The following is a 26,289-nucleotide window of genomic DNA, read 5'->3' as shown; positions in this document are numbered from 1 at the left end:
GGCTTCCCAGCACGGTCCACAATGCCAGGCAATCTTCTCTGGATGACGTTCCAGTATTTGTTTTTGTCTCTTCATCAAGCAGTCAGACAGTTTGGTGGTTGAGGACCTCTTCTGTTTGCCAATCGTTGGTGCTGAAATTATTCAGCTCTAGGCAGAACAGTGGTGTTTGCTGCACCTATCGCTTGTGGGAATGTGTTGTAGTGTTGTCCAGACGTGGACCTCTCAGCATGAACACTTATGAGTAAAACTGAAGAACAGGAGCTTGTCTGTATAGACTTACACCTGGAGCCACAAAGGTGTCAGCATTACCTGATGGTTCTGTACAGGACTAAGAGACGTGCACCCTTGTTGCAAGTCAGTTTTTCAGGCCAGGGCAGAACTCAAGGGCACCATCAGCAGTCCAGCTTTGTGACAACTTACAGACATCAGCCCACTGGAGGTTAAAAACTGTCTCTTTTTGCTGCGAAGAGCTGGGCTAATTGATCAGCACGGGCAGCTAGGGCTTAAGCAAGAAATAGTGACCTGGTGAACTCCATTGCTATCAAGGGATAGGAACCAGCGAGGTTTAAATTCAACCTGTACCTATGGAGCGTGGTGGGGGCTCTGCTGGGAGGACGAGCTGGGGAAATCCTGCTGAGGAGCTCACTCGTGGGTCAGCAGCTCTGCAGCAAAAAGGACAGCCCTCAGGAGAGGACACAAAGGCAGAGATGGCTGTAGGCTATGGATTTGTCTCATGCAGCTGTGCCCGTGCTGAGCACAGAGACGTGCAAGGGGCTAAAGCACACGGATATAGGCGAAAACACACGGATATAGGCTAAAACACGTACTGCAAAGCAGCCCCTCACGCACCGAGGGCCTGAGGCAGCCCGAGGACCTGACAGGCACGGCCGGGGCTGGGCTGGAGGCGGTCCCGGGGGCGTCCTCGGGGCGGTGCCGCCGCCACAAAACGGCCGCGGGCCCCGCGCCCGCCCCGCCCGAGCACCGGCACCGGCACCCCGAGACGAGGTAAGCGAGGGTGGCACCGGCACCCCGGGGAGGGAGAGCCGGCCCCGGGGAGGAGAGTGCTGAGCCCTCGTCCCTTGTCCGGAGCCCTCCCAGCGCCGAGCCGGTGGCTGAGACCTCCCCGGAGCCGCCCCGAGGTGGTGCCCGGCACGTCCCGGCTCTCAGCGGGTCTCTCGTGGGTTTCCAGCGGGCTTTGGCTGCGGCTCCGAATAGCCCAGGGGCCTCGCTCAGCCCTGCTGGCATCTCACCCGAGGGCGTGGGGTGAAGCTGGGGCAGGATCAACAAAAAGCCGGTGCCCTATTTCAGCGGTGCTGCTCCTGAGGGCACTCGGTGGAGGCTGTTCGCCTGGTGCCTGTCCCCAGCGCCTCACTGCCTGGTTTCTTGCTCGCAGCGATGGCTGACGACTTCAGCGACCTGTTGCGGGAGTTCGATGAGGCGATGGAGGACTTTGCGAGGGGCCCCGCACGTCAGTCCGAGCAGCACCTGGAGGAGCTGAAGAGGAAAGCGGGCCACAGTGTCTACGACAGCGGCATCGATGAGCTGGAGAGTGAGTCTGGAGCTGGGGAGTAAGGAGAGGTGTGGGAGGATGGCATCCAGCAGGATGGAGCTGCTTTAAGAGCTGTGGGGTTCTTCCACGGTAAATTGCTCAAGCTCCCCGCTGGCTTAGCCTCTGGGCTGCCCATCTGACCCATCCCCTGAGGGCTGGGTGAGTAAGGCTGGGAGGGCTGTGATTACCATGGGATCTTGGTCCAGGGCCTGCCAACATCTGCTTCTGTTTCTGCTGGGTTGGCTTCTGTAGGACTGCCAGTAACTTGAGATAACAGGGGATATCAAAAGGAAGCAGCATGCTGTAGTAACCCTGAGGAATCCCCATGGCCATGCCCAGGCAACCTACAAGCATTCCTTGTAGCCAGGGAAGAGCAGGTGGGCTGGGCGAGGGTCAGGGTAGACCAGGGTCCTATTCCATCTCTGTCTCTGGTCCTTGTTCCGTCCCTGGTCCTGCAACTTGTTCACAAGGTGCCTGTGGCCTTGAACATTGACTGACACTTTGCGTCTGCAGGTACCAGCACATCCCCAGCAAGCAGTCTAAACTCCAGCGAGGAGGATCTCAACACACATGCCAGCGCTTACCCCTCTAAAGGTAAGGCTAAAAGATCTGTCTGAAAGGCTGTCTGCCAGGGTTTCCTTGGGCACGTTTGGGAAAAGCCTTTAAAACAGTGAAGAAATTCCCGTGTCTGGCAGCTGAGGTCACCCCTTCCTGGCTCAGCAGCAGTGGACCCTGCTCTGTGAGGGGTGTGTGTGCAGGTGTGCCAGTGGTGCACTGTAGGATCTGGAGGTGGGAATGAGCCTTGAGGCCCTGGCTGGATCCCAGAAGAGATAAGAAGTTGGATTGGTATGTTCCCCATCAAGGCTAGGCTGGCCAGGGGTCTCTTTAGGAGGGTCTTGGCATGAAGCTTTGACCTGGAAGCACAGGATCTTACAGGGATAAGAAAACACAGGGAACTTGTCTTCTTCACACAACGTACTAATCCAATTCCCTGACCTCAGCTGAGTCCATGCTGACTTAGCTCATATCATGCGCATGGGAGGATGTGTCCCTGCCTTTCTGTTTTCTCTGATTACAAGCCTAAATTGCCACTGGCTGCTGTACAGGATGCTGATCTGCATGATGCCTGTTGGCGCTATCATAGCCCCAGAGCCCAAGTCTGGAACTGGGAGCAGAGAGGGTTGGGTTGGTGGGCTGAGAGGCTTTGCGTGGAGGCACATAGCGCTGGAGGGTGGAAAGATTGTATCTGCAGGTAAGAGTTAGTCCTGGGGTTTTCCTTTCTGTGGTGTCTTTGGGCAATATTGTGGGTGTGGAACACCCACCCCCTCAACTGTCTATGCAGCCATTACATAAACCCTTGACCACACGCTTCCAGGCAGCCTGCAAATTTACACATGACTGTTGTGAAAAGAGCAGACAGCTTGAGCAACTGTAGTCAAAACCAAGGGGCAGAGATCTTCTCTTAGACTAGAGGAGGGGAAGAAAGAAAGGACTGATGGTGTCTGTTTCTGTTCCCTAGCTAAACTTGGAGACACACAGGAGCTGGAGGAGTTCATTGCAGATCTGGACAAAGTATTAGAGGGTATGTACACAGCCCTGGTCACCACACTTTTGGCACAGACATGGGAATGCTTCTAACACACCAGTGTGGTTTCTCCAGGGCTGGCTGTGCTCTTCCATTGGTGTGGATCTGGGGTGTGACTTATCGCCTCTGTCTCAGGGTGCCTCTCTCCTGTGGTTGGTCTGACTGTGCTCTGGTGTTCCCTTGTTCTAGGAAATACCCCCAGGTAGCTGCATCCAGCATAGCAGGATGAAAGAGCCTTGGAGAAAAGTAGCTAAACATAACATCATGTAGGGCTCTTGGCATTTTCAGGAAGATCTCAAGACATTTGTGGTTCTTTACCTCCATCATACCTGCTCAAAGGCTTTTCTTTGCAGCAGGCAGCAGAGTGGGTGAGCAGGAGGGGGAAGAGTATTTGTACTAGTGGTATGTCCCTGTGGAAATATCCCATGTGGAGTGAGGAATGTGAAGATTCGGGCTTGATAAGTATCACCTAGCAAAGGCCACTTGGGATGTGTTGGCAGTAGGCAAGTCCTCTTAGGCAGGTTTACCCAGGCAGCACTACAGTATCATGAGGTGAGTCCCCAGGAGCTTTCTAGCTGGGGAAACTGAGTTATGGGGTCCACAACTCCTCTCTAAACGGGCTCCCGAGTGGTAGGCTAGAGTTAGAATGTGATTATTTTTGTTCCTCTCCTCCCCAGAAAGGCTACATAGGTCACAGTTCTCAGTATCTGTTACTTTCCTTCCCTTCTGAGTGTCCAAAATGAGTTGGCTGGTGGGGAAGTGTGACTCAGGACCAGCAGAAGTAATACTTGGAGTCAGTAAACCAGGAAGGGTTTACTCAAGGGTAGCCCTGAGAGCAGCTTTCTGTTCTAACCCTGCTGCAGGCGATGCTGGATATAGTGGTGGGGATGTACAGTGTGCTGTGCAGCCTCCCCAGCTGAGGTCTCACCACTTCTTTCCTCATTGCTCATCCTGCAGAGATGTGAGATGTGGCTTTGGAGCGTTGGGAGGAGCATCCACAGTAGATGCACGCAGCGCCTCCCTGATGTACCCTCTGCTTCTGTGCCCCGCCGCTCCTCTCCTGAGTGGATGACAGCTCTTCTACGCCATGGGACGTGCTACTCCGTGTCAGGGAAAGGCAAGGAAAACCACAAGCATGGACTGATCCTGCCTGAGCAGGCCAGCCTCCTCCAGCCTGCCTTCACAGCTGCCTTCTGGACCAGCTGGGATGTGTTTCTGGGACTGTGGGGTTGGGGTGCTGGGGCAGCTGTGCTTGTGCCAGTCTCCTGGCACTGATGGGCTCAGGCCTGTGGCAGCTCTGTGTTCGTGGCTTGTTCAGGCCCTGGGGCAGGGCAGGCTGCTGGGAGGGCAGTGGGAGCCTGAGGGTGCTCCTCCCTGGTGGTGTGGGCACAGCCATAGAGCAGCTCTCTCCTCAGCCTTGCTTTTGGCCCGCTGGGAGATCTCCTGTGGTCTGCTGGCTGGAGTGGCACAGGCAGCTCTGCTGCAATGTCATCACAGGCACCAGACTCTGCTCTGTGAGGGAGGGCTGGGCATCTGCAGACCAAGTGGGTTTGGGGAATTCATGCCACTGAAGCCAGAGGATGATGGTGGCATGGGGGGAGATGAGCTTGCAGTGCTTCAGTGATACCTTGGTGTCCTCTCCTGGTTCAGGAAGCCTGTTTCTGCTGTGGTATGCCATGCAGCAGCCACTGCTTGCCCTTTGCTTTGCATGGGTATCTGCAAATAAGGCCCCTGCCTGGACACCAGGTGCTTGGACCCCAGGTACCTTTGCCCTGGCTTCTGCTATAAACACTGTAAAAACGATGTTGTACACTGTACAGTTGCTGTATTTTTATGAACAGGATTTTAAATCTTGGCACTTGTCTGTGTTTTTTGTCCAGCCTGCTCCTGTGGGCTCCTTTCATCTTTGGAGCTGCCTGCAGGTGGGAGCAAACACCGCTCCAGCCTTGAGTACTGCCAGCCGGTGGGCTGTGAGCAGTTGTGGAGGAGCTCAGGATGAGCTGAGCAGCCTGCCCCTGCCCGGAGAGGGATGGGGGACTCCACGGGGACACCGTGGTCCTCTCTGCCCTTGCCTTGGCAGCATGGGGAAGCCACCTGAGGTGGGGGTGGGACAGGAGGAAAGTGCCTGGGGCAGAATCCCCTCTGTTCCACCTCCATCTGTTGAGGAGGTGATGAGCCATCTATTTTACCCTGAAAGGACATTGTAGGGCATATTTCTTGACTGGCCTAAAGAAACAAGAAGAGAACAAGATTCCTTGCCATGAAGCCAGGTTTGCAGCTGTGTGTTTATTCCTGATATGTTTGGAAAGGTGAAGATGTCCGTGGGTAACACCGCATACAGACACTGCTCTTAGCAGCTCCTGCTCGCTAGGGGAGAGGCCCTGCTGATGCTTCATTTGGGTTTTCCCCTGCACAGAATTTTCCCCTACAGAGAGGCTGCCTTTTGAGTAGCGTGATGACTGGGAGGAACACAGGGAGACGTTGGGGTGGGGGGAGGCTGCTTGCTTCAGCCGTCGATGCTGCCCTTCCTTCCCTGTGACGTCCTGGTGAAGCACTGACATGTGCAGCTCTGTTGCAATTGTCTGAGCAGGAAACGAGACAGATTTAGCTTCTCCCCTCACCCCTTGGTTTACGCGATACGCTGATGTCGAGGCTACTGGTCATGCAGTCAGGCAGCTCGGGTGCTAATTCTGTCCCAGAAGTCTGCTGACAAAACGCTGATCTGGTGAACTCGAGCACTTGGGCAAGGAAGCAGCAGGGCTTGTGAGCTGTCGGAGCAGAGCCTGGCAAAGGGCAGGCTGTGCATGGGACAAATTCTGCCATTGCTCTTCCCATGCTGGGTGATGTGGCTGCAGAGCTGCCTCCCAAAACGGACCCCTGAGCCCTCAAAGGGCAGCTCAAGGGTGGGGGTGACAGTGGTGCTGGGGGGCTGGAGGGGGAGATGCTGCTTGAAAGCGTTCCCGTGATCCTGTCCTGGGGTGTGGAGCACCCTGCTCTGCAGGGAGACTCATCCCACACCAGAGGGGCCAGGGCAGCAGAAGCTGCCAAGATTGCTCATGTTGTCTGCGTAGTGGGTGCCCGGTGATGGCAGAGCCCCTTGATGTCACTGGGGGTGCTTTTTTTCCCCTCTGATTCATTGTGTGCAGGAGTTTCACCCCTGCGCGCTCTAACTCTGAGTGTGGTGTTTATTCCACCCACGGTCCCATTTTCCCTGTGAGTATCACTCACGCGTTACGTGCACGTGTGGGAAGGGTGTTAATAAAACCTCGCTGGCCGATTGCGTGGCCTCCCATGGAGTGGCCGTGGTGCTGGGTGCTCATCTGGGGCACCCCGCGCTGCCACGGCCCCAGCTGCTGCTCGCTGGCTTTGCAATAGTGCCGCAACTGTTGCTAAGCAACTGCATATATATGTAAATACTCTCAACCCCCAAAATTTGCTGCTCTGAATACACCCCTGCAGCAAAATAACGCCGTGACACGCCGCAGGGGTTGTTTGTTGTGGGTGCTCTAGGAGAGGAGCTTGGTTGTTTCCTGGCCATCCAGCCCCTCGAGTCAGGTTGGCCACGTCGATGCAGCCCGTGCTACGAGGCTGGTAAGGCCAGGGCACGGGAAGCAGAGGCAGGGAAAGTGAGCAGCAGCCCCCACCCTGCCATCCGGGGGGACACCCAGCCCTAGGCAGGGCGTCTGCGAGGCTTCCAGCCGTGTGTGTTCGCTGCAGTGTGGTCTGCTGCCTGGTAACCCTTTTCGTGTTTTCTTAGCAGCAAGAACGCAGCACATGCGGGGCTGACAAAGGACGGGAAGTGGCTAACCAGAGCCAAGGCAATCGCAGCCTCCTGCCTGCACCTTTTCCTACAAGCTCAGCTGCAAACATAGCCTTCACAGAGAACCGGGGGTTTGTTTACGGGTGGAGCAGGCACTGCCCTAGCAGCAGGTCTCATACAGGCTCTCTGCAGGGTCTTTGAGTCCCTCCAGCTCCAGGCTGGGGGCATTTAGCTCCAGCCGCCACGCAAGATAACAGAGGAACAGTTCTGCTGGCATCCTGGAGGCCTGAACAGCTGTGTTGGGATGGAGGTGAGAGATTTAGAAGAGGTGGCCCACAGAAAGATTTGTTGTATGGTGGCCTCCCTTCAGGTTTGTGGGGAGGAGGGCAGGCACGCAGATGCCTTCTGTCTGTATGGAGGCTGATGGAGCAGGACGTCCTTCCTCAGATGGTCCTTGATGAAGCTGTTCCCATGTGGAGAGATCTTCCCCACCTCAGTGGAGGGTAAAAGGAGTTACCGCTGTTCTTCAAAATAAATTACAGGTTAATGGACTTCTCCCTCACACTTCTCCCTCATCCACACATAACCAGAGCTTTCCAACCCTCTCCAGACTGCCTGTGGTCCTGCTCTGAGCCCCACCAGCTCCAGAAGTGCTCTCCCATCCAGCAGCCAAGTGAGTGTATTTGCACAGTGCTGCCCAGGGCTGGGTGCTCTCGCTGGCTTGGAGACTTGTGCACCACGCTGTGTTTCAGAGAGTAACCACATCCTTTATGGGGAGGGAAGTATCTAGAGCTCCAGACAGTTGGGCTGGCCACGGTGATGCAAAACGTTGTAACTATTTTGGGAGATAACTAACCCTAGGGATGATGCCTGCTGCTTCTTCTCTTTTCTGACAAATCTTCTGGCATGTTTTGGGGGGATCTTTCCACGTTTATGGAAAAGGGAGATACAGGGCAGTTTCATGTCCTGGTGTAAGAGCATATTTTTCGTCATGCTTTCTTTTTTTTTCTCTGTCTCTTGGAGAGGTGCTTGGGGGCAGGAAGCAGATCTCCCTGTAATTCCCCTCCCAAAAGCACGGCTCATTGCTCTCCCCCTCCCCAGCCCATCCTGTGATGTTTTTATGATATGAGTTTGTCTTTGCTGCTGCGAGGCCCCTGCCTGGGGGCTGTTGTCCTCAGCCCTGGCATCATCTGCAGGGCTCATGATGCTCACCCCTCACTGTGCCTGATCATCACAGGCAGATACAGGTTCTTGGGGTGCAAGCCAATCCTGAGGAGCAAGGGAAGACTGGCATGGTGACCCTGCCTGCCTCCAGCCATCTCTCTTGTAAAACATCAGTGGCCTTTGGCCACCCCAGAGTCACCCCTCTGTGTTATATGGGGTGGCTTTACCTCCTGCAGTGGGAACCTGCACCTAGGCAAGGGGCAAAATAAGAGTAGGTTTCGTCTGCTTCAACAGCTCCTCGGAAACAAGCTTCCTTCCCAGAACTGAAAGGGGTGGTGTAGCCCAGAGACACCACACCATCATCTCTCTACTGGCCTTGACCACAGCTTCCACCTTGGAGACAGCAGATCTTAGCAGTGATGCCGCAGGATGTGAAACCACGGAGGGATCCAGTGAGGAACATAGGGAACTAGGGATTTCACAGGTTGTCATCATGCTGGAAATTCCCCAGAGCAGCCAGCAGGAGGGAGGCTGGTTGGAGCAGAGCTGTGAGGAGAGCTGTCATTTGGGCTGACGAGTTCAGATCTCCGCTGCGAGCGAAGGGAATGTGGCTGCAGAACACAGCAAAGCGACCCTTACAGGTAACGCAAAAAGCTGGGGGCTTTCACAGCCATGGTGAGTTCAGGAACTTCCTGAGTTCCTGAACTCTTCCTGAGTTCCTGAGGAACTTACCTGTGAGGAAGAACTGGAGGAATTTGGCAAAGCTGAAATGTAAGGTCTTCATCAAACACAAGGTGTTCAGGAAGCCAGTCTGAGCGTGCTTCCCCCCAGTCACCTTGCAGCATCATTTACAGCCCACAGAGGCGTCCCCAGCTACGTCAGCCCTCAGCAGGATTTTTGCCAGTGAACAGTGAATCTCTCCTGGGCCATATTTCAGGATGCTTTAGGGCCTGTGAGCTGCATCCCTGGTCCAACCAGAGCCTGAGGGACTTTCCCTGTGTGAACTCCTTCAGTGAACAGCTTCATCCCCACAGTGAGCAGTGCAGTGCTCTCTGACGCCCGCCTGTACAGACTGCAGAGCAGTGATATCTGGGGGCTGACTTCATCCCCAAGGTATCCAAAGGCACAATACAGGCAGCGGCAGCCAGCACAGCATCCTGTCTCCTCACCTCCCTAGGTCACTTCCCTGGATTGTTCTGCTCTGCTAAGGACAAGGGTTGGTTGCTGGCCGTCCCTGGAGACAAGGAATGGACAAGTGTCGCATGTCTCTTGGCCGGTGGAATCTCATTCAATGGCAAAGCTTACCTGTGGCACGGGACAATGGCACGGGAAGGTTATCCTGTCTCTCTTGGCTTCCTCCTACTTCTTTGTGAGCTGCTCTCCAGCATTCCCTATCAACAGCAATTTCAACCAGCCCCGAACCAGGGGCACGAGCCTGATTTCCATCCTTGCCAAAACCCTTTGTCTGATGTTGGAAAGGCTGGCTCAGGTTAGGGCAAAATTGAGGGAGAACAGAAGAACACAGCTGATCCATGCTCAGGCTCCCTGCTGGCTTAGATGACATTAACCTCACAATTAAACTAATTAAACTAATACCAGGATGATCCAGTCCTGTGTCACCATCCCTCCGGCACCAAGCCTGCAACCAAGCCCACCAGCTAAGCCTGCAAATTCTTTACCTCAGATTTTCTGCGCTCAGAGGTGCGCAGCCTTTTCGTATTATTTGATCTTTGTATCTGAAATACCTTTTCTTTCGTAATTCCTTTAATTGTTTTTGTTAGGACGATGACCAGCCACGTGCTTTTTTCCCCACTGTATCACTTGAGTTTTCTTGTCCTGTCTGTCCTACCTCTGTAGGATATGTTTAGAATTTAAACTTCAACTCTTCTCACGTTTTGCTGTGAAGCTTGCTTGCTTTGGACGTGTTCCTTGACATCTTCTGTCTCCCAGATGCGTGCTGGCTGTCAGTAATTGGAAGATCAATGTTGAGTCAAATTGCTGATAGATGACACGTACAAATACCATGTGGATAAAGCAGCAGGAGGTGCTGCAGCATCCTCCCTACGGCCTCACATAGTACAGGGAATCTGTTCTTTCCTCTGTGTGGATAGCTTGGACATGTCTAAGGGATTCCTCTGCTCTGTCTGCATCACAGGGCCAGCAGCTCTGTCCCTGAACAATGTCCTTGCAGAGACACTGAAGAAGCTGGTTGTTTCTCTCCTGAGGATTGTCTCCGTTTATCCCCAGCACAGGGGATGCATGCGGCTGAGCTCTGCATTAGACAGGCAGCAGCAGAAAGTGCGGAAAAGCAGCAGCGAGAGGCTGCACCTCTCTCTGGGTGTGCTCTCCAGGTGGGATTCCAGATCAAGTGTGGCTCAGAGCATGGCAGGAATTCGTCCCAGGGTCTTGGACAAGGTGGGCAGCACAATGGCAGGTGAGGAAAAGGCACAAAATGACGCTGAGGAGCAAATCTTGCTGTGCACAGGGGGTGTCAGGATGCTGGATGCTCCCGGCCCTGCTCCTCACCTCCCTGTCAGCCCCAGCCAGCCACGTGTTTCCAGCTTCTGCTATTTCAGGGCTTCCTGTTTCCCTAAAACAAGTGTTTTCCCAGCACGCTAGGGACAGAACCAGCAACTGTGGGGCTGTCACTGCCTTCATATGATGGGTCTGACTTTCACATTCAGACAGAGGAATTTTTCTTCTGGTGAAGCTCTCAGGCAAGTAGCATAGAAAACAATGGACAGGAAAATGGGTCGAAGTTGCCTGCCTTTCCCTTCCCTGGCTCCTCGGTATGTGTATTGTTTGTGCATGTCTGCAGCTGTCTGTGAGTACCTCCAAGTCTGGGTTTCTGTTCCCCCATTGAGCTGCCCAGACAGGCAGCACAGAATTGCTTCTCTCTGCCAAGAAGAGCATGACAATGGCATCGTGGAGCAGACCCCTCTCCTTTCCATTCTTCCCTAGTTCCACACCCCTGCTCCTCTCTCCCAGAGACCATTGCTTTGCAGAAAGTCTATTTTCTGCTGAGGTTTCCAAGGTTCACCACCCTGTGAACCTTTCTCTCTGGTTGTTCCAGGCCTTTTGCACACTATGCAAGTGAAAAATAAATTCCGATTTCCAGAAGGAATAGACGAGAAGTCGATTTAATGGGAAAATCTCTTTTCCCACCTGAAAACACCCTGATGGGAGCTTTTCAGCCTGCCTCAGGACTCTTGTCAAGGAGTCTGGCAGGCAGTTGTGGGTGGGAGCTGTACAAGAGGAGGACAGCCAGCAGCAGGAGGAATGCTGAGATGGCACCTGCTGGGGCTGCCAGTCCCATGGGAGCTCCGCAAAGGACTGCACAGGCCTGGGTCAGTAACTCAGAGAAGGAGTGAGAAAGAGACCAGAAGAGCAACCAGGGCAGGAGAGCCCTTACTGTGTGCTGGGCCTCTGGGCAGAGCACAGAGGTTGCCCGCGCCAAGCTGGCCATCTCTAGGGAGGGAGCTGTTGGCTGCCTGCTACTCCCCATCAACCCCAACGCACTGAGCATGGGTGGAAGAAGGTGGAAAGCCAAATCCAGCAGCCTCAGCTCCCTTGGAAGCAGCCAAGAACATGCACCAGCCCAGTGCATGTCTAAAGAGGAGAACACTGGGTGTACCACATCTTGCTCATGCTGTGGGATAGTACAGGGATGTGGTGGGGCTGTCTGTGTCCAGTAGCACAGCCTGGAGTTGAGGCCAGAGGAGCTGGTGTTCATTTCTTACCACTAATCACTGGGGGAACCTGGCCAAGCTGTGTAATCACAGAAGATCAGAAAAATCCAGGGTTCACCCCTTCGGGACTCGTGGCAGGGTTTTCTTCTTTTAAAGGACTTTCACATACATGGCATGATGCCCATGCCATCTTGTATGGCAGCTGTTATGCTAAAACCAGTGTCTGTACTCCCACATCCCTAAAACATGAGCATTGCCAGCCCCACCATGATATTCACCCTCTTTACACCTCACCCCCACCTGGAGTGACATGGGAGGCCTGAAGGTACCAGGACACTGGGCACTGGGTGGAAGCCTTTGAATAAGGGAAATTAATTCTGAATAAGGGAAATTAATTTGAATAAGGGAAATTTAATTCTGCCAGCCAGAATTAAAAACTTCTCCGAGGGGACAGCAGGGAGTGCAAGCCAGGTGCTCGAGGCCGTTCACAGACTGCAGGCTGCTCCTGGCTGCACCATTGCTGCCCTCTAGTGCTGCCAGCATCTGTACTGGTGCCTGCTCCCGGACAGACTGGTGTGACGGGTGAGGGACCTGGGATGGGGTATCTGGTGGCCTGCTGTAATAGGAGAGGCTGTTTAAAATCTGTATCACACAAGAATCCGGGGATTCTGCCTGGGAATGATTTGTACCAGGTGCTGGGTGCACGACACTTCACCCCCCCTAGCTGCTGCTCCAAAGAGCTTAGTGGGGTTAAGGATGCCACAACACTGAGGGTGAGTATGAGGGGCTGGGGGAAAATGTCTGTAAAACCTGCACAAAGATCATCAAGTCCAGCTCCTGGCTCCACAAAGGGCCACCCAAAAAATCAGGCCATATTTCTCAGAGCATTGTCTAAACACTTCTTGAAGTCTGGCAGGCTTGGTGCTGTGACCCCTTCTCTGGGGAGCCTGTTCCGATGCCTAAAAGGAAGGAGGAAGCAGAGGTTTGCTGGATGTAGGACATGCTGTGTGACAGCACTCATGAAAGCTGCAGAGCATTCCACCGGAGTGGACAGCACAGCCCCTGACACCCCAGTCTGAGACACAAGTCACTGCCTCAAAAAGCAACAGTCCTAAAACCCAACTATATTGGCTCATTAAAATTCTCTTTTCTCCTCCAGGCTTCTTCCCTTCGGAGACAGGAGCAAAGGGGAGTGACAGGAGACGGAGCCTTCCCTGGACCCCCCCAGGGGCATGGGAGCTGCCAGCTATGTGCTGCTGCTGTGCTCCAGAGGTGTTTAACACTTGCAGGGTGTTAGCAGAGAAGCTGTTTCCCAGTCCAGTGCCTCTGGTGATTCTGATCCAGGCTGCTGTCACTGTAGCAGTCTGTGGCATGCCTTCAGCTTGTTTCTTCCAGGCACCTCAAAACACTTTCCCAACATTCACGACTTTGTCATTCTCTTCCTCTGACTCAGCTTTTGGGAAACTGAGGCAGAGAAAAGTCATCTGTGACATACTGGGTTGTACCCGCTCTACATCCCTGCCTGGGCTCTCTGGGTTATTCCTGGGCGCAGATGTGCTGCTGGGTGCAGAGCACAGGCTGGACCCTGTTCCTGAGGGGGCCACCATGGTGACCTGACACCAAACGAAATACTGAGAACCACCAAGGCTAAGGCACAAGTGGTCTGAGGGTCCTTTAGGCACAGGAAGCACTAACACCTTATGTAAATATTTGGTGTGTTGACGGGGGGAGGTTTAACTCAGCAGGCAGCGAGGTGCCACACAGATGTTCACCCACTGCCCTCTCCCTGAGTGGGGTTAGAACTAAAACATCAGCGTGTTCCCAGCGTTGTTTTGCTCCTAAATCCAAACCGTGGCACACACCATTTATATATATATATATAATAACATGGACCCAGCATTTATAAGCATGTATTTAGCTGCAGGAAGTTAGGGGCAGAACGGGCGCTTATTTCTGGGGACTTTTCACAACTTTTAGGACCAGGAGGCGCCGGCCCGCAGGGGGCCCCCTCGGGCCCAAGATGGCGCCTCCCGCGGATGGGGCCGGAACGGGCGGGACCGGAACGGGCGGGGAGGGCCGGGGGGCGGTGGAGCGGGGCCGGGGCCGGGGCCGGGGCGGGGCTCGGCGGAGCGGAGGTGAGGGGCAGGGGTCGCGGTGATGCCTACGGGATGGGGACGGGCGGTGGCGAAGCGCCCCGGGGCTGCCCCAGCCCCGCGTCCCCCCCTGTGGGTGCAGGCAGCGGCTGGGAGGCAGGGTGGCGTTGGGCCCTGCGGTGGCCACCGGGAGATGAAGCCAGGTGTTGCCTTAACTGTTTCGAAATCCTCTTTATTCTTTTAAACCGAAAGGGTCTTTCTCCTGGGGAAAAAAAATAAATTTCAGGGAGGTCGTCGGGCGACTCCTGGGCTGGGTTGTGCAGCGCAGGAGCGCCCGGTGGTGCCCCCGTTTCGTGCCGGGAGGCAGGAGCCACGCCAGGCACTGATGGTGAAGGGTCTGGAGGGCAAAATGTGTGAGGAGGGGCTGAGGGCCCTGGGTTTGTTCATCCCCGAGCAGAGCAGGCTGAGGGGAGGCCTCATGGCGGCCTGCAGCTCCCTCACAGCGAGCGGAGGGGAAGGCGCTGAGCTCTGCTCTCTGGGGACAGCGACAGGACCCGAGGGGACGGCATGGAGCTGGGACAGGGGAGGGTCAGGATGGGGGTTAGGGAAAGGTTCTGCACCCAGAGGGTGGTTGGGCACTGGGACAGGTTCCCCAGGGACGTGGGCACAGTCCTGAATCTGCTGGAGTTTGAGAAGCGTTTGGACAACGCTCTCAGACACAGGGTCTGGGTTTTGGGTGGCCCTTTGGGGACACAGGAGTTGGACTTCACGATCCTTGTGGGTCCCTTCCAGCTCAGATATTCTGTGAAATTGAAACTATAATTGCAGTAGTTTTGGTGGAAGGCTTGAACAAGAAAGGATTTGTAATGCTTCCTAAAGATTAGGCTTTGGCTTTGTCCTCTAGGATGTTGGTGTACAGGAATATTCTTTGAGCTGGCTTTTTTTTCCCCCTCCCGTGTCTTTCTTATGATCATTTTGGCAGTTGTGCAGAAGAATTGTGGGTTTTGACATACCAATCCTTGAAGATTACTCTCAAAACTTTTAGTTGGCTCCTGAACATCCTTGGCTGTCGGTAGAAGAACTGGAGTGTGTATTTGAACACCGGAGGAAGCTGATGGTGCTACTGAGAGCCTTGTGTTTCTGTTTCCAGTGGTTGAAATGGTTTGCAAATGTAGTGCAGCTTGAAGACAGCAGTCCGTGTTTTGCTGTGTCTGCATTCCTATTGTACTGAGGATGGCAGCGTGGCCTTTAAGCTCCTTGGTACGAATATCTTCGCATCAGTAGGTAACACGTTGCTGTGAACAGCCATAGGAGTGGGCATGGTTTAGATTCACCTCCTGGCTGGCATGGTCTAAGTGGCTGCATGCCACCTACTGTAGCAGCCCAGCTGGTGGGCGTTCAGGCAGCTGCAGCCTCATCTTTCTGGTGATACTCTTGGTCTGTTGGAAATGGTTGCTGAAATTACCCCTACCTGGTTCTGGTGGTAGTTACAGTCAAGGTCTGCAGCTTGCTGCTGGGGATCAGAGAGAGCTCGCCTTGCCTGCCTGAGCTCATGGCAGCACAGCTGGCTCTGGGTGGCCTTTGTCCTTCGTGGTGGGTTGTGAATGAAGGATGGCTGCTTGTTTTCTTCCTCTGGCTAAAAATAATTGCCCTAGGAAGCTATAGGTAAGCCAGTATGCTGCTGGAGGAACAGTGGTATGTTGTGACTATAGTAGTTTGCACCTTGCAGCGGTGGTTTTTGGAAGTGGCAGGCTGCGAACTGGGAATAGCTGCACTTCCCCCTAGAAGTGCTGTCAGCTGTGCAGTGCAGGAAAACTCCCTGCATACTGGTGCTCTGTGGCAGAGATGCCTCTCCAAGCATCCAACAAAGCCTCCTGCAGCCTCTCCCCAGCAAGGCAGAGCTGTGTGAGTCTCAAAACATGTATTTGAGACTCGGCAGGGATTGCTCAGAGCTAAACGTGTAACCGTGTGCTGTATCTCCTTACTCTGTTTTGACAAGGTAAAGTGGCTCATAGGGGAGGCGAGATTGCTAGTCTTGTCACCAAGGATGGGAGTGAACAGCTAATAAATAATGAGGATGTGTTCGTGGTGATTAGCCAGGTATGTTGGTAATAGAATTTCAGTCACACTGCTCTGAGAGAACTATCTCATGATGTGGAGGAGAGGCAGTTGGAGGAGGATCGCTAGGCTGTTGGTTTCTTGCTTTTTTATCTGCTAAGAAATAAAACTGTTCAAGGTAAGCTTCAACAAAAAGGGCGTGTGTTATCCAAAGTGCTGGTCTTAGCAGTGATGATGACGTAGGAATCCTTCAGGCTCAGGCTTGTCTCAGGTGACCTGAAGTGTAGGGTAGGTGTCAGCAGGGAGGAGGAGCTAGCGCCCTGGGATCAGGGCAACCTGCAGCAGTGCCTAAGCAGCTGGAGGATCCTGCTGCATTTGCTAAGAGGACACAGCGTAGTCCACACCAGCCTTTTGCCAGTTCTTTGCTCTGAAGTGCTCAGTCATGTGAGAGATATTGGGGTAGGCTGGGGAGGAGAAGGATCCAAAGCATCTTACTTAGTTCTAGCTTGCTGCCTGCGTTGGGTGGGATGATGGAGGGAAACTTCCCTCCCTCCTCTCCTCCACTGTGATTTCTTGGTGCTGAACCTCTTGGGCTGCATCAATCTAAAACTTGATTCTCAATAGCAAGGTGGAAAGGCAGGTTTAAACTAAAACAGTGTGAGAATGACTTCCCTCAGCAATGTTTAGCCATCTGCTAGATCAGGCTTTATATGCAGTCCATTGCTCAGGCTTGGGTTCTTCCCAGAAGAAATGTGAATCTTCTCAGTCTGTAAGGAACGTGTTCTGGGAGTCTGTATTCCTTACTCCTTGGGAAAATGGTGTTATCTGCTAAATTCCTATAAACATTTTAGAAACTGCTACTGGAAATGAAAATTGTCTCTTTCATTGTCACATTGTGTTCCAGGTTCAAACATAAGTTTTCAAAATATAGTTAAGAGCTAAAAGCTGTTTTTTAAGTCTGTTGATTTACCTGTCCCACTGTGTTACCTCTCTTTCCAGTACGGGCTTAATGCTTGTGTCAGCTACCATTAAACTGGTCTTCTCTAGTCCATACTGTGCTGGTTCTAGAAATAGAGGTAAGAAGCAGGAACTCTTGGCAAAGCTGACAGGAGTAAACTAAGAGAAACACGAAATGGGCAAATTCGTCAATTCCCTTTGTGAGCGCAGTGATGTTCTTAATGAGATTTGACACAACTTCAATAGGGGCCTTCCCTTTTACTACTGCATGGCTCTGAATCATAGAACTGACATTTACTGCTGGCAGTTCATCATCTAGTAAAGGCTGGGTGTCCCACCTGTGTCTACTCACCTGAGTAAGTTACTTTTTCTTTTCCAGCTTACAGCTCCGAGAAGCATCAGAGTGAAGGAAGGAGTAACTGAGCCAGTGGAGAAGATACTGAAGCTGTTTGATGGGTAAATCCTCTCCTAATCCTCTCCTAATTTTGGTTCACCTCTCCTGGGGATGTATGCTGGTGCTCAGAATCGAAAGCTTGCAGTGATTGTTGGACTAACCAGCTTGCTGTGATGTGGACTTCCCAGCAGATATTTACAGAGGATGGTGGTCTGTAGTCCAAGAACAGAGTGCTGCTTAGCACTAGAGAAGAACACTCTCTTTTCATTTTTTTCTGATTCTGCTGGAAGAGCAAATGGTCACAGGTGGCTTCCCTCTTGATTTGTTTGGGTGCTTGAAGAAAAATCCTGTCTGAGGAGGCGTCCAGGAATAGACAGGGTGAGAAATCTGTCAGCCAGAATTTGGCAGTCTTTTAATACGATACGTGTAACCAGCTTCTGGATGTTGTTAGCTTTGGTTTGTCGAAGTTTTAAAGCCTTTATTAATCTTGAAACTTGTTCCTCAAATCTCTTTGTAAGCGGAATGAAATAAAGTATTTAATTTTTCATACTCGTGCAAAGCAGGTGTTTGTAAAATGCTAATAATCAGCAGAATTTCCTAATTTTCAAGATGCTTCTTGTTTAGTTCTGCTATCAGCCAAACTGGTCTCCTGACCTAGCAGGTAGAGTAGGGATGTGGGACTGGACTGCAAATGCTGGTACGTGGCTGGAATATTTCAATAGAACTTTTTTTTTTTCCAATTTCTTCACAGAAGAACTTGAAAACTACAGGATTTTCATTGTTGTTGTTTAAATACTGTTTGAACAACAGCGATATGAAATAGATAATGATTTTTAACTGTGATGCAGTGGGCTAATCAATTTCTTGGCTGCCAGAACTGCCTGCTGAACCGCCACTTTCTAAAATAGTCTCCTGTCCTCTGCATGGTGATAGGTGATGTTTTTTGGCATAAGACCTTAAAATAGGTTGCACTAAAATATATTTGAGCTTTGGATTTGTCTTTTTTTAGTTGGTATTTGTTGTTTGTTTTGGTGGTTTTTTTTTGTTTGTTTGTTTTATTTTGGTGTGTCGACGATCTTGTGGAAAACTGTTGTTCTCTGTGAACTCCAAAAGCTGAAATGGATTGGGAGGAACATCTGACACCAAATGTTTGTGTTTTTTTTTTTTTTTTTTTTTTTTTATTTATTTATATACTTGCATTGCACCTTCTCTGCTCTTCATATACCATACACACTTAAAAACATAACAGCAAATTTCCTTCAGTCATTCTGTGGATTTTGTGAGTCATGAACTGAAGCTACCAGGGAGCTGGTAGCTGAATGCCTGCACCAGGCGTTGTTTGGGGCCGTGTCCCTGAGCATGCAGCAGCTCTGCAGTGGGGCAGTGGCAGGTGGCTTTGTTCTTGTGGAGGGCCACCTGCTCTTAGGGAGCTTGGAAACACCTTTCACAGCCTGTAGGCTTGTACTACTACAGTATGGGTTGGCACAGGGATTTTAAGCGCAGGTGATATATTTATTTACCTCAGAATGGTTTTGTAAATAAGTATTTTCAAGAATATGTCTGGGCTTTGGTGGTGGCATTCTCCCCTCTGAGCTAGGTGCTTTCTTCAGCTCTGTGGGTACTTAAGGCTGACCTGTTTTTTCTGAACTTTTTCCCTGTATCCACCCTGTGCCCCTCAGCCCCAACACCTGCATTATCCTGTATTATCTCTTTCCTTCTCATGTGTTCCCTAATTTTCTTGCTCCGTCGTTGTTGCTGGAGTCATGTGGAAGGCAACACCTGTATCGGGTGGTATATAGTCACTGGTGAAAGGTGGCAAACCTGCCCCCTCAAATTCATAATCTTTACAATTTTTATATAGGGATACAGCTGATCCATGCAATATGACAAACACCCAGTGTTCCTAGGCCTTCACTTTCATGGCCTTTGTGGGCAGCTTCACTTAGGTGTCCTGGAAAAATCGAAGTGGATGAAGTCTAATGGTGTGGGGAGCCTCTTTGGTAAGGAGCTGCCTCTTAGGCTGTGCTTGCAGGCTGCATTCCAAACTGAGTGCTAACGAGGAAAGAACTGAGGCTGGCTGATGTTGCCATCAGGCTGGCCCTGAACTAATCCATCTGGTTTGTCCATGACTTTGAATTCAGGGCTCAGCCCCTGACTGCAAAATTTGTCATCGGGTGCGTGAGTTTGAATATTTATATATATTTTCCATCATGTTTTTAATTATTCATGCTGATATAACAACTTACTCTTTTGATTATGCAGCATAGCTTCATCTGTATTTATTTCTGAAGTACTGCAAACCCTGATTTTGGAAGATCATTTTCTGAATGAGTCCCTTGAGAATGGAAGTACAAGGAGACCACCCGTCTCCCAAATGTAGTTTGAACAGCGTTCAAAGGCAAAACGGATGAGTGAGCTTCCACAGGGCCCTTGGGGAGCATGCTGCATGGTACAGACTAGATGCAACGGTTAAGGTAACTGTGATGATGGGAAGCTGTAAAGCGGATGATTTAGATGTTATATGCCCATTCCTGTTTAAGCTGCCAAAGTTTGTTTAGTACTTACAGTGTCAGGGGAATGCTTGGACACTGTGAAGTGGTGTGAAAAGACCTTAACTGTTATTTGAGGGCTTGTTGTGGTGACACTGGTAGTGTTATCTCATAGTTGTTGTTCTTCTGTATAGCTGAGTCTTGCAAGATGCCTGCCCCCTGTGCTTAACCATGTGAAACCATCAAGGATTTCCTCAACAGCGAAGAGACTGTCTGCACAGAAGGTGGCTTTTTGCAGCACCCTGTTGTTATCTGAAGACCTAGCTGTAGAGTAGGGCAAAATGTCCTGTAGTTCTCCAGCACAGAGCTGTCTTCCATGCAAGCTGCCTGTGTCTCTGTATGGCTCTTTTTCAACCGAATTCAGGCAATTAAGCAGAAAACTCTCAAGAAATTAAGAAATCAAGATCTACTAGTACTAAGATCTACAGAGGATACGTAAAGTTGCCTTTGTAATAACACGTGCTACAATAACACTTTAAAAAAGATTTTCTGGGATATTTTGTAGCAAACAACATGGAAGGTATTCAGCAAATGTAACAGGAAGATCAGAAACCCATGTGTTGACTGGGTAAGGAAAGTATTCCATCACCAGCCTGGTTCTAGAAAACATTATACTGCTAAATACGTGGGCTTTGTGAGAAACTTGCTGGAAATTAAGTAGGGGGTTAGGCTGCCTGCTTCTGTGTGCTTAGCTGCTTTACTCTTTAGAGAAATATAACTTTTCTCCAAGGGGCTATGGCAGTCTCTTTATATTTTGAGGGAGCTGGAGCTCTGGGTAGCTACAAGATGTTTGTATGCTGAAATGTTTTATCTCCTTACACTACCTGGCAGCTGCCTTCTGTTGCTGGAGAGTGGAAAGGGAACTGTTGAATGTGCATCCTTGTTTTGCAGGGGACCAAAATGCCTGCAGAAATCTGGTGAGTCCTGACAGCTGCTTCAATATTTGAGTCAGTGAGTTAGCCTTTGGCTACCCTGTTTGTGTACCAGCTTGTTCTGGTTCAGTGAAATGGGTTTCAAAACTGTAGAATTACAATTTGCTACACGTCTAGTGACTACAAAAAAAAAGAAGTGTGTATATTTTGGATCAAATAGTCAGTCTGAGGAAGTGTCTACAGGCAGAATGAGATCCATTGCTTTGAGAAAAATGTATAAAATCAGCGGCATGGTGTGTGTTGAGAAGCTCAGGTGTATTTCATGGAGAGGGAGATGCTTAGAAGTTAACTTGTGTATACAACACTCAGGGCTTGGCTACTGAATAGTATTCAGTATGTGCCAGGTGCAATTTTCACTGTAATTTGGTAACATTTCTTTGAATCATTAACCACAACCTCCCTAGGGAAATTTAGCAGTAGTTCTTTTCAGTCTTCTGGTTCTCCCCCTATGACCTCCTTAAAATTGCAAAGGGAAGTTAAGTACTGTCTTCTCAATGAGAATTTTGGGCAAATTGGGTGTGTTATGTTTTCTTTGTGCCTCTGAAAATTCCCTTTTAAGTCTGTTGTAGTTTATATTTCAGTAATTCGAGCTTTTTCCTGTATCAAGCAAAAATAAATGCAGTCTCCCCAGAATACATCTTACTTAACACCACTTTATGCAGTTTGAATTTAAGGGTGTGCTATGAAACGTCTCGTAAAAGAAAATGTAAAAGATAAGGTAAAAAAAAATAGATTAGATAAGGTAAAAAGATAACACTGCTGGAAGAAATACACCACTCAGCACTTAACAAAAGTATGGAGTGACTCTTTTTCAGCCGAATCTTTATGCAAGCTTGAAACCAAAGGGGACTATAAAAAGTAATTGGAAATTTTTGCTCAAATCTTACCATTGTAACCATGATGGTCCTTATAAAAAATAATTTTTAAAGGTGGTGTTTAAGCAGAGATGATATTTTATCAGTGGTTATTTGGCTTTTTTGTCTGAAAAAGTTTTGAGCATCAGCTGTTTTCATCAGATCTGGAAGACTTCAGCTCCTTAATGTCAAATTCTTGTTCTTTTTGAATTCTAGTAAAATAACTAAATGCAACAGATACAGAAATAATGGGGTGATTACACTGTTGTAAGTCACATACTCAAAAGAAAAGATCCTCTGTAGTCGTGTTGGTTGCACAACCAGTGATTATGGTTCCAGTAGCGTGACTATGAGGAGGTTTGTGCTTAACCTGAAAAGTGAATTCACAAAGCATTAGGTGTGTGGCTTCAGTAACTTATTTTAGTCAGGAAGTAAACATTTATCTGCGTCTTTAATAAACTAACTGTTTTTTCTTGTTTATCTTACTCGTGTCAACAGGAGAGGACCAGTATTTAAAAATGCTGCTGCCTGGCACATCATGGTTTTTTGTGGTACAGAATGGTCTTGCGTGGTGAAGCACAGAGAAGCTAAGATGTGAGGGACTGAGGCTGCTGCGGTTGGATGGTAGATGGTAACTTGGTACAGGCTAAAGCTGAGTTGACTGACAGGGATGCGCCTTTTAGAGCTGCCACAAGCCCTGGCACCCATGGGTGCAGCCTACAGTAGGCATAGCTACAACCTCAAACTTGCTGGACTGAAAGGTGAATGCCGAACTGAACGTAGGGGCTGGTGCCTCCTGATGCTTGTGGGGGCAGGATGGAGGGAGGTGCTGCAGCCTTCAGGCGTGTGAATCCATTCAGTGCCATGGATCTCGAATGCCTTGACTCACCTCTACTTTTCTTAAGGGTGAAATTTGGCTGTAGCTACTTCAGCACAGTGCTGTGGCGGTCTTATACTGGAAATAGTTGTTAAGGAAAGGGAAAGAAGCCTACCTTGCGAATGAAAACAGGCCTGTAGGGTTGTTCTGCTTCCTCGAGCTCTCCTAGTAAAGAATTTGGCTGCGAGGACAGCTTTGGTTGTGATCCAGTTCAACTAGAGATTTTGGCAGGAGGTGACTTCAGAGCCATTATCCAAGATTTTGATGTTTTCAGGATGAAAAGCACATCTGATCTTAATGCTGCAGCAGTCTCTGTGATGAAAAACGTGTGCTTAGTCTGGCTGTGTCATTTTAGGATCATGCTCTTCTGATTTGCATTGGGAAGGCTAGATAAATTCAGGGAAATCTGATTTTATGTTCTTGAAGGTTTGCTAACTTGAGGATGGCTTCCAGATACATTTTAATCATCACTTAGCTACACAGTTATGTTTTAAAAGCAAGACCGTAGCTTGGTTGCTGCTGCTACACAGACATGGGATAGTTTAACCTTCTAACATCCTGATTTCCAAAGAGGGCAGTAGTGGCAGAGAAGCTGTCAATTCCGTACTGAAACATGGAAACTCCTGTAAGTAACTGAATTTGGTCTAGAAAATACAGAAATCTTTACCAAAAAAAGTGTGTGTGTGTGTATCCTCAACAGCCTGCTGCACAGCACAGTTACAAACTGCCTGTAAATTTAGGGTGACCTGTTTACTGAAACGCATGGTGTTCCATAAACATGAGGAAGGCTTTTGGGTCACATCTTATTCAACTGAAGGGCAGAAAGATGTGTGAGGACCTGCAACTCGTTTTCTTGGAAACTAGGTGCTTTTTTTTCTCCAGTTGCTCCCTTAAAGAACTTCTTTTCCAAATACACGTACAGGTGACGTGCTAATGTTTGACGTGTACCTTCCTGGGGATGTCTAAAGGAAGACCAATGAATTTATCCTCTTGTTGCTTTGCTTTACACCACCTCCTTTAGTTAGAGAAGCAAGGGCATCCTTACTGCTAGGTGGATGTAAAATGTCCACCGATAGGTTTCAAGTGGGAGTACAACAGACTGTCCTTGCAGATGCAAGCAAAGGATGGTTTTCTGCATCTTCAGGCAAGAAAATCTGTCCTAGGAAAGAAAATTATGCAAAAGTGGACTGTCTGGTAATAAAAGTCATTCTCACATGCTGCCCAGCCCTGCTCCAGAGTAAAAGGTGGTTTCCCTTTAGCAGAGGAAGAGAACAGAAACCCTTGGAACTCTTCATCCTGGGACTTAGTACAAATAAGCAAATGGCAAGCGGCAATGAAGGGAAAGCCTTTAATGTTACACAGCAAAGTATAAGCAATAGATGTGTGTTGGCCATTGCCCAACACTGCAATGTGTACACTCACAAACTTTAATGTGAGTTAAACGCGTTGAGTTCCCTAAAGGTACTTGGTACTTGAAGAGGGACTTTTCAGGCCTGCTTGTAACTTTACATGAGAGAAACATTTCTTTTTAAAAGCAAAAATCTGCTTTCAAGCCTCAAAATGCCCTTTCTCTCGACCTTCTCAGATTGGCCAGATTTGGCCTCCTGAATTTCATGTAGAGTTGATCTGTCGGTTATCTAATCTCCTTCAGTATCTCCCACAATTCAGCAGAAGCATGGGGGTTTTTTCTTGTTCGTGGTGACCCAGGCTTTACCTTTGCCATTAGTAGTCCCTTGTACTTCCGTAAGTGTATAGAGGAAAGGATGGGTGGTGTTCTCTCTGTTGGAAAATGGAAAACTCTATCTTGAATTTGAAGGCTGAAACTTCATCTTGTAATCGTCTGTGATGTGTTACAGGTAAAACAGCACACGGAAATCAGAAGGCAATGTTTTGAGTCACATCTTGACAAAACCCTACCCTGCTCTGCTGCAGGAAAGGCAGCATGCTCATGGTGTGTGCACACAATTGCAAGCTATTTTGCTCGTGCAAGGGGCCATGGTTATGCTGAAAATAAGAAAGGTACAGGATAGCCATGCCGGTGGAGAAGTATGTGGTGATTCTTGTCTTTTTACTGTGTTAACCTTGGAGCACGTGTGTAAGACTGTGCTGTTGCATTCCTACAGATTTGTTTAGCTTGTGGCTTTGAAATGAAAATGGAAACTATAAAAAGCTTGGAAGGAAAAAAAAAACAACAACCCAGTGAAAACAAGGCAGTCTGATTTGCATCTTGGTGTTTGCATCCTGCAAAAATGGGAATTCCTGCAGAAAAGCACTGAAAGGTCTGTGATCACAGTAAACCTGCTGGTCAGACTGCTTTGATTTGGAGCCACGTGCTCACGATGACCTGTTGTGTTTTTGACCAGCCAGCTGAGGAAAATGAAATTGTGCTGAAGGTGCCATTCCTGGAGAATGACACCTGGAAACTTATTGCCTTTGGAGTTGTTGGGCACTCGTGCCTTCCTGTAATGAGCATAGGGAAGAGAAGCAAGAAGAGGAGAAAAAGCAAAGCTGTTAGAGAAAGCTGGGAGACAAAACAGGAAGCTTGCCTGGGCCCAGGAGCTGTGTCAGGCCCGTAGTTAGTGTCACAAGACAGCAGCCAATTAAGCAGTCCTCTGGAAATGCGAATGGTAATTGTGTAGGGCCTGGGCTGGCTTTGCTGTGGGTTTTATCTCCTGAATCACTTCCTGGCAGAGGAGCTGGGTGGATTGCAATGTAGAGCATGTGGGTTGGAAGCAGAAGTGCCTGGTCGGGGAGGAGATGTAGGCAGCTTTGGAAACAGAAGTGGGTGTTGTGAAATTGGAGGTGCTGGCTGTATCTCGAACAGGCGCGTTATTTGAGCTGCCACAGGTGTTTGCTGTGGATAAAACAGGAAGAAATCCCACCCTCTGAGAACACAGCATAGCAGCTCTGAGGGAAGTCAGGGTCTGTCAACCTGTGTTCGCCTTCTCACAGCCTTCCTCAGGTGTTTCCTTGTGCGGCAGGCTGGCCTTGCTCTGCATCTCCAGCTGTTGGCAGCCATGGGTGGGCACAGCAATTACAGCCTCCAGGGGCCCAGTTCAGAGGTACGGCTAACAAAAAAATAAAAGGCAATATCAACTGAGAGGGGATCTTATTAATATTTATAAATGCCTGAGGTGTGGGAGACAGGGATTTGGCCAACCTCTTTTCAGTGGTTTGTGGGGACAGGACAAGGGGCAATGGCCACAAAATGGAGCCCAGGAAGTTCTGCACCAACACAAGAAAGAACTTCTTCACAGAGAGGGTGACAGAGCACTGGGACAGGCTGCCCAGGGAGGTTGTGGGGTCTCCTTCTCTGGAGATATTCAAGGCCCATCTAGACACCTACCTGGGCAGCCTGCTCTAGGGAACGGCTTTTGCAGGGGGGTTGGACCCCATGATCTCTCGAGGTCCCTTCCAACTCCTGCAATTCTGTGGTTCTGTGATCAACGAAAATGTTTAAATGGAAATGTACTGTTTTATCAATGGAGGATTGAAAGCTGTGTTTGCTCTATCAATAATTAATAGGAAGAACCATTCCTCAGCTTTTAGGAAGCGGTGCAAGGTGATGTCACATACTGAAAAGAAGCTCTCTGTTGGAAATGTAATCCACTTTCAGCCTGCGAGCACTTGTGGAACTGCTTCTGAATTCACATCAGGTGGGAAAGCCCTAAAGGCAAGAAAAGCTCCCTAACCCATGCAGAGCCTGTGTAGCCTTGCCAATGGCTGTTTAGAAACCTTTTTCCTGCAGAATTTGTAGGAAACTTGAATATTGTTTACAGATCAGTGGCCAGTGTTGGTTAGTTCTTTTACTTCCCATGGTGTCTTCAC

General features: G+C 49.8%; 2 protein-coding genes across 4 annotated transcripts in view; both read left to right on the top strand.

Moving 5' to 3' along the window:
• The first annotated feature begins 987 nt into the window (after window positions 1–987).
• LOC116494443 (regulator of cell cycle RGCC-like) lies at window positions 988–4,970 on the top strand. The gene is made up of 5 exons (XM_032196342.1): window positions 988–1,005; window positions 1,394–1,549; window positions 2,063–2,143; window positions 3,069–3,131; window positions 4,092–4,970. The coding sequence occupies exons 2-5, from the start codon at window positions 1,396–1,398 to the stop codon at window positions 4,097–4,099; spliced, it is 306 nt and encodes a 101-aa protein (XP_032052233.1). The 5' UTR covers window positions 988–1,005; window positions 1,394–1,395; the 3' UTR covers window positions 4,100–4,970.
• An 8,882-nt stretch (window positions 4,971–13,852) lies between these two features.
• LOC116494373 (H(+)/Cl(-) exchange transporter 5) overlaps window positions 13,853–26,289 on the top strand; it is a 45,231-nt gene continuing 32,794 nt past the window's right edge. The window contains exons 1-3 of one of the 3 annotated variants that reach the window (XM_032196240.1): window positions 13,968–14,043; window positions 17,235–17,311; window positions 17,441–17,627. Coding sequence is in view for 2 of the 3 variants with exons in the window: in XM_032196239.1 (XP_032052130.1) it covers window positions 17,308–17,311 (4 nt within the window). In the remaining variant the exon portion in view is untranslated. Of the gene's footprint in view, window positions 13,883–13,967; window positions 14,044–17,234; window positions 17,312–17,440; window positions 17,628–26,289 lie in introns of those variants that run through there. The other 2 variants (XM_032196239.1, XM_032196238.1) reach the window with 2 other exon arrangements.

This window comes from Aythya fuligula, chromosome 13, assembly GCF_009819795.1.
Source record: "Aythya fuligula isolate bAytFul2 chromosome 13, bAytFul2.pri, whole genome shotgun sequence".
Lineage (NCBI taxonomy): Eukaryota > Metazoa > Chordata > Aves > Anseriformes > Anatidae > Aythya > Aythya fuligula.
Note: the sequence above shows the minus strand (reverse complement) of the source record. Positions and strands in the feature narration are given on the sequence as shown.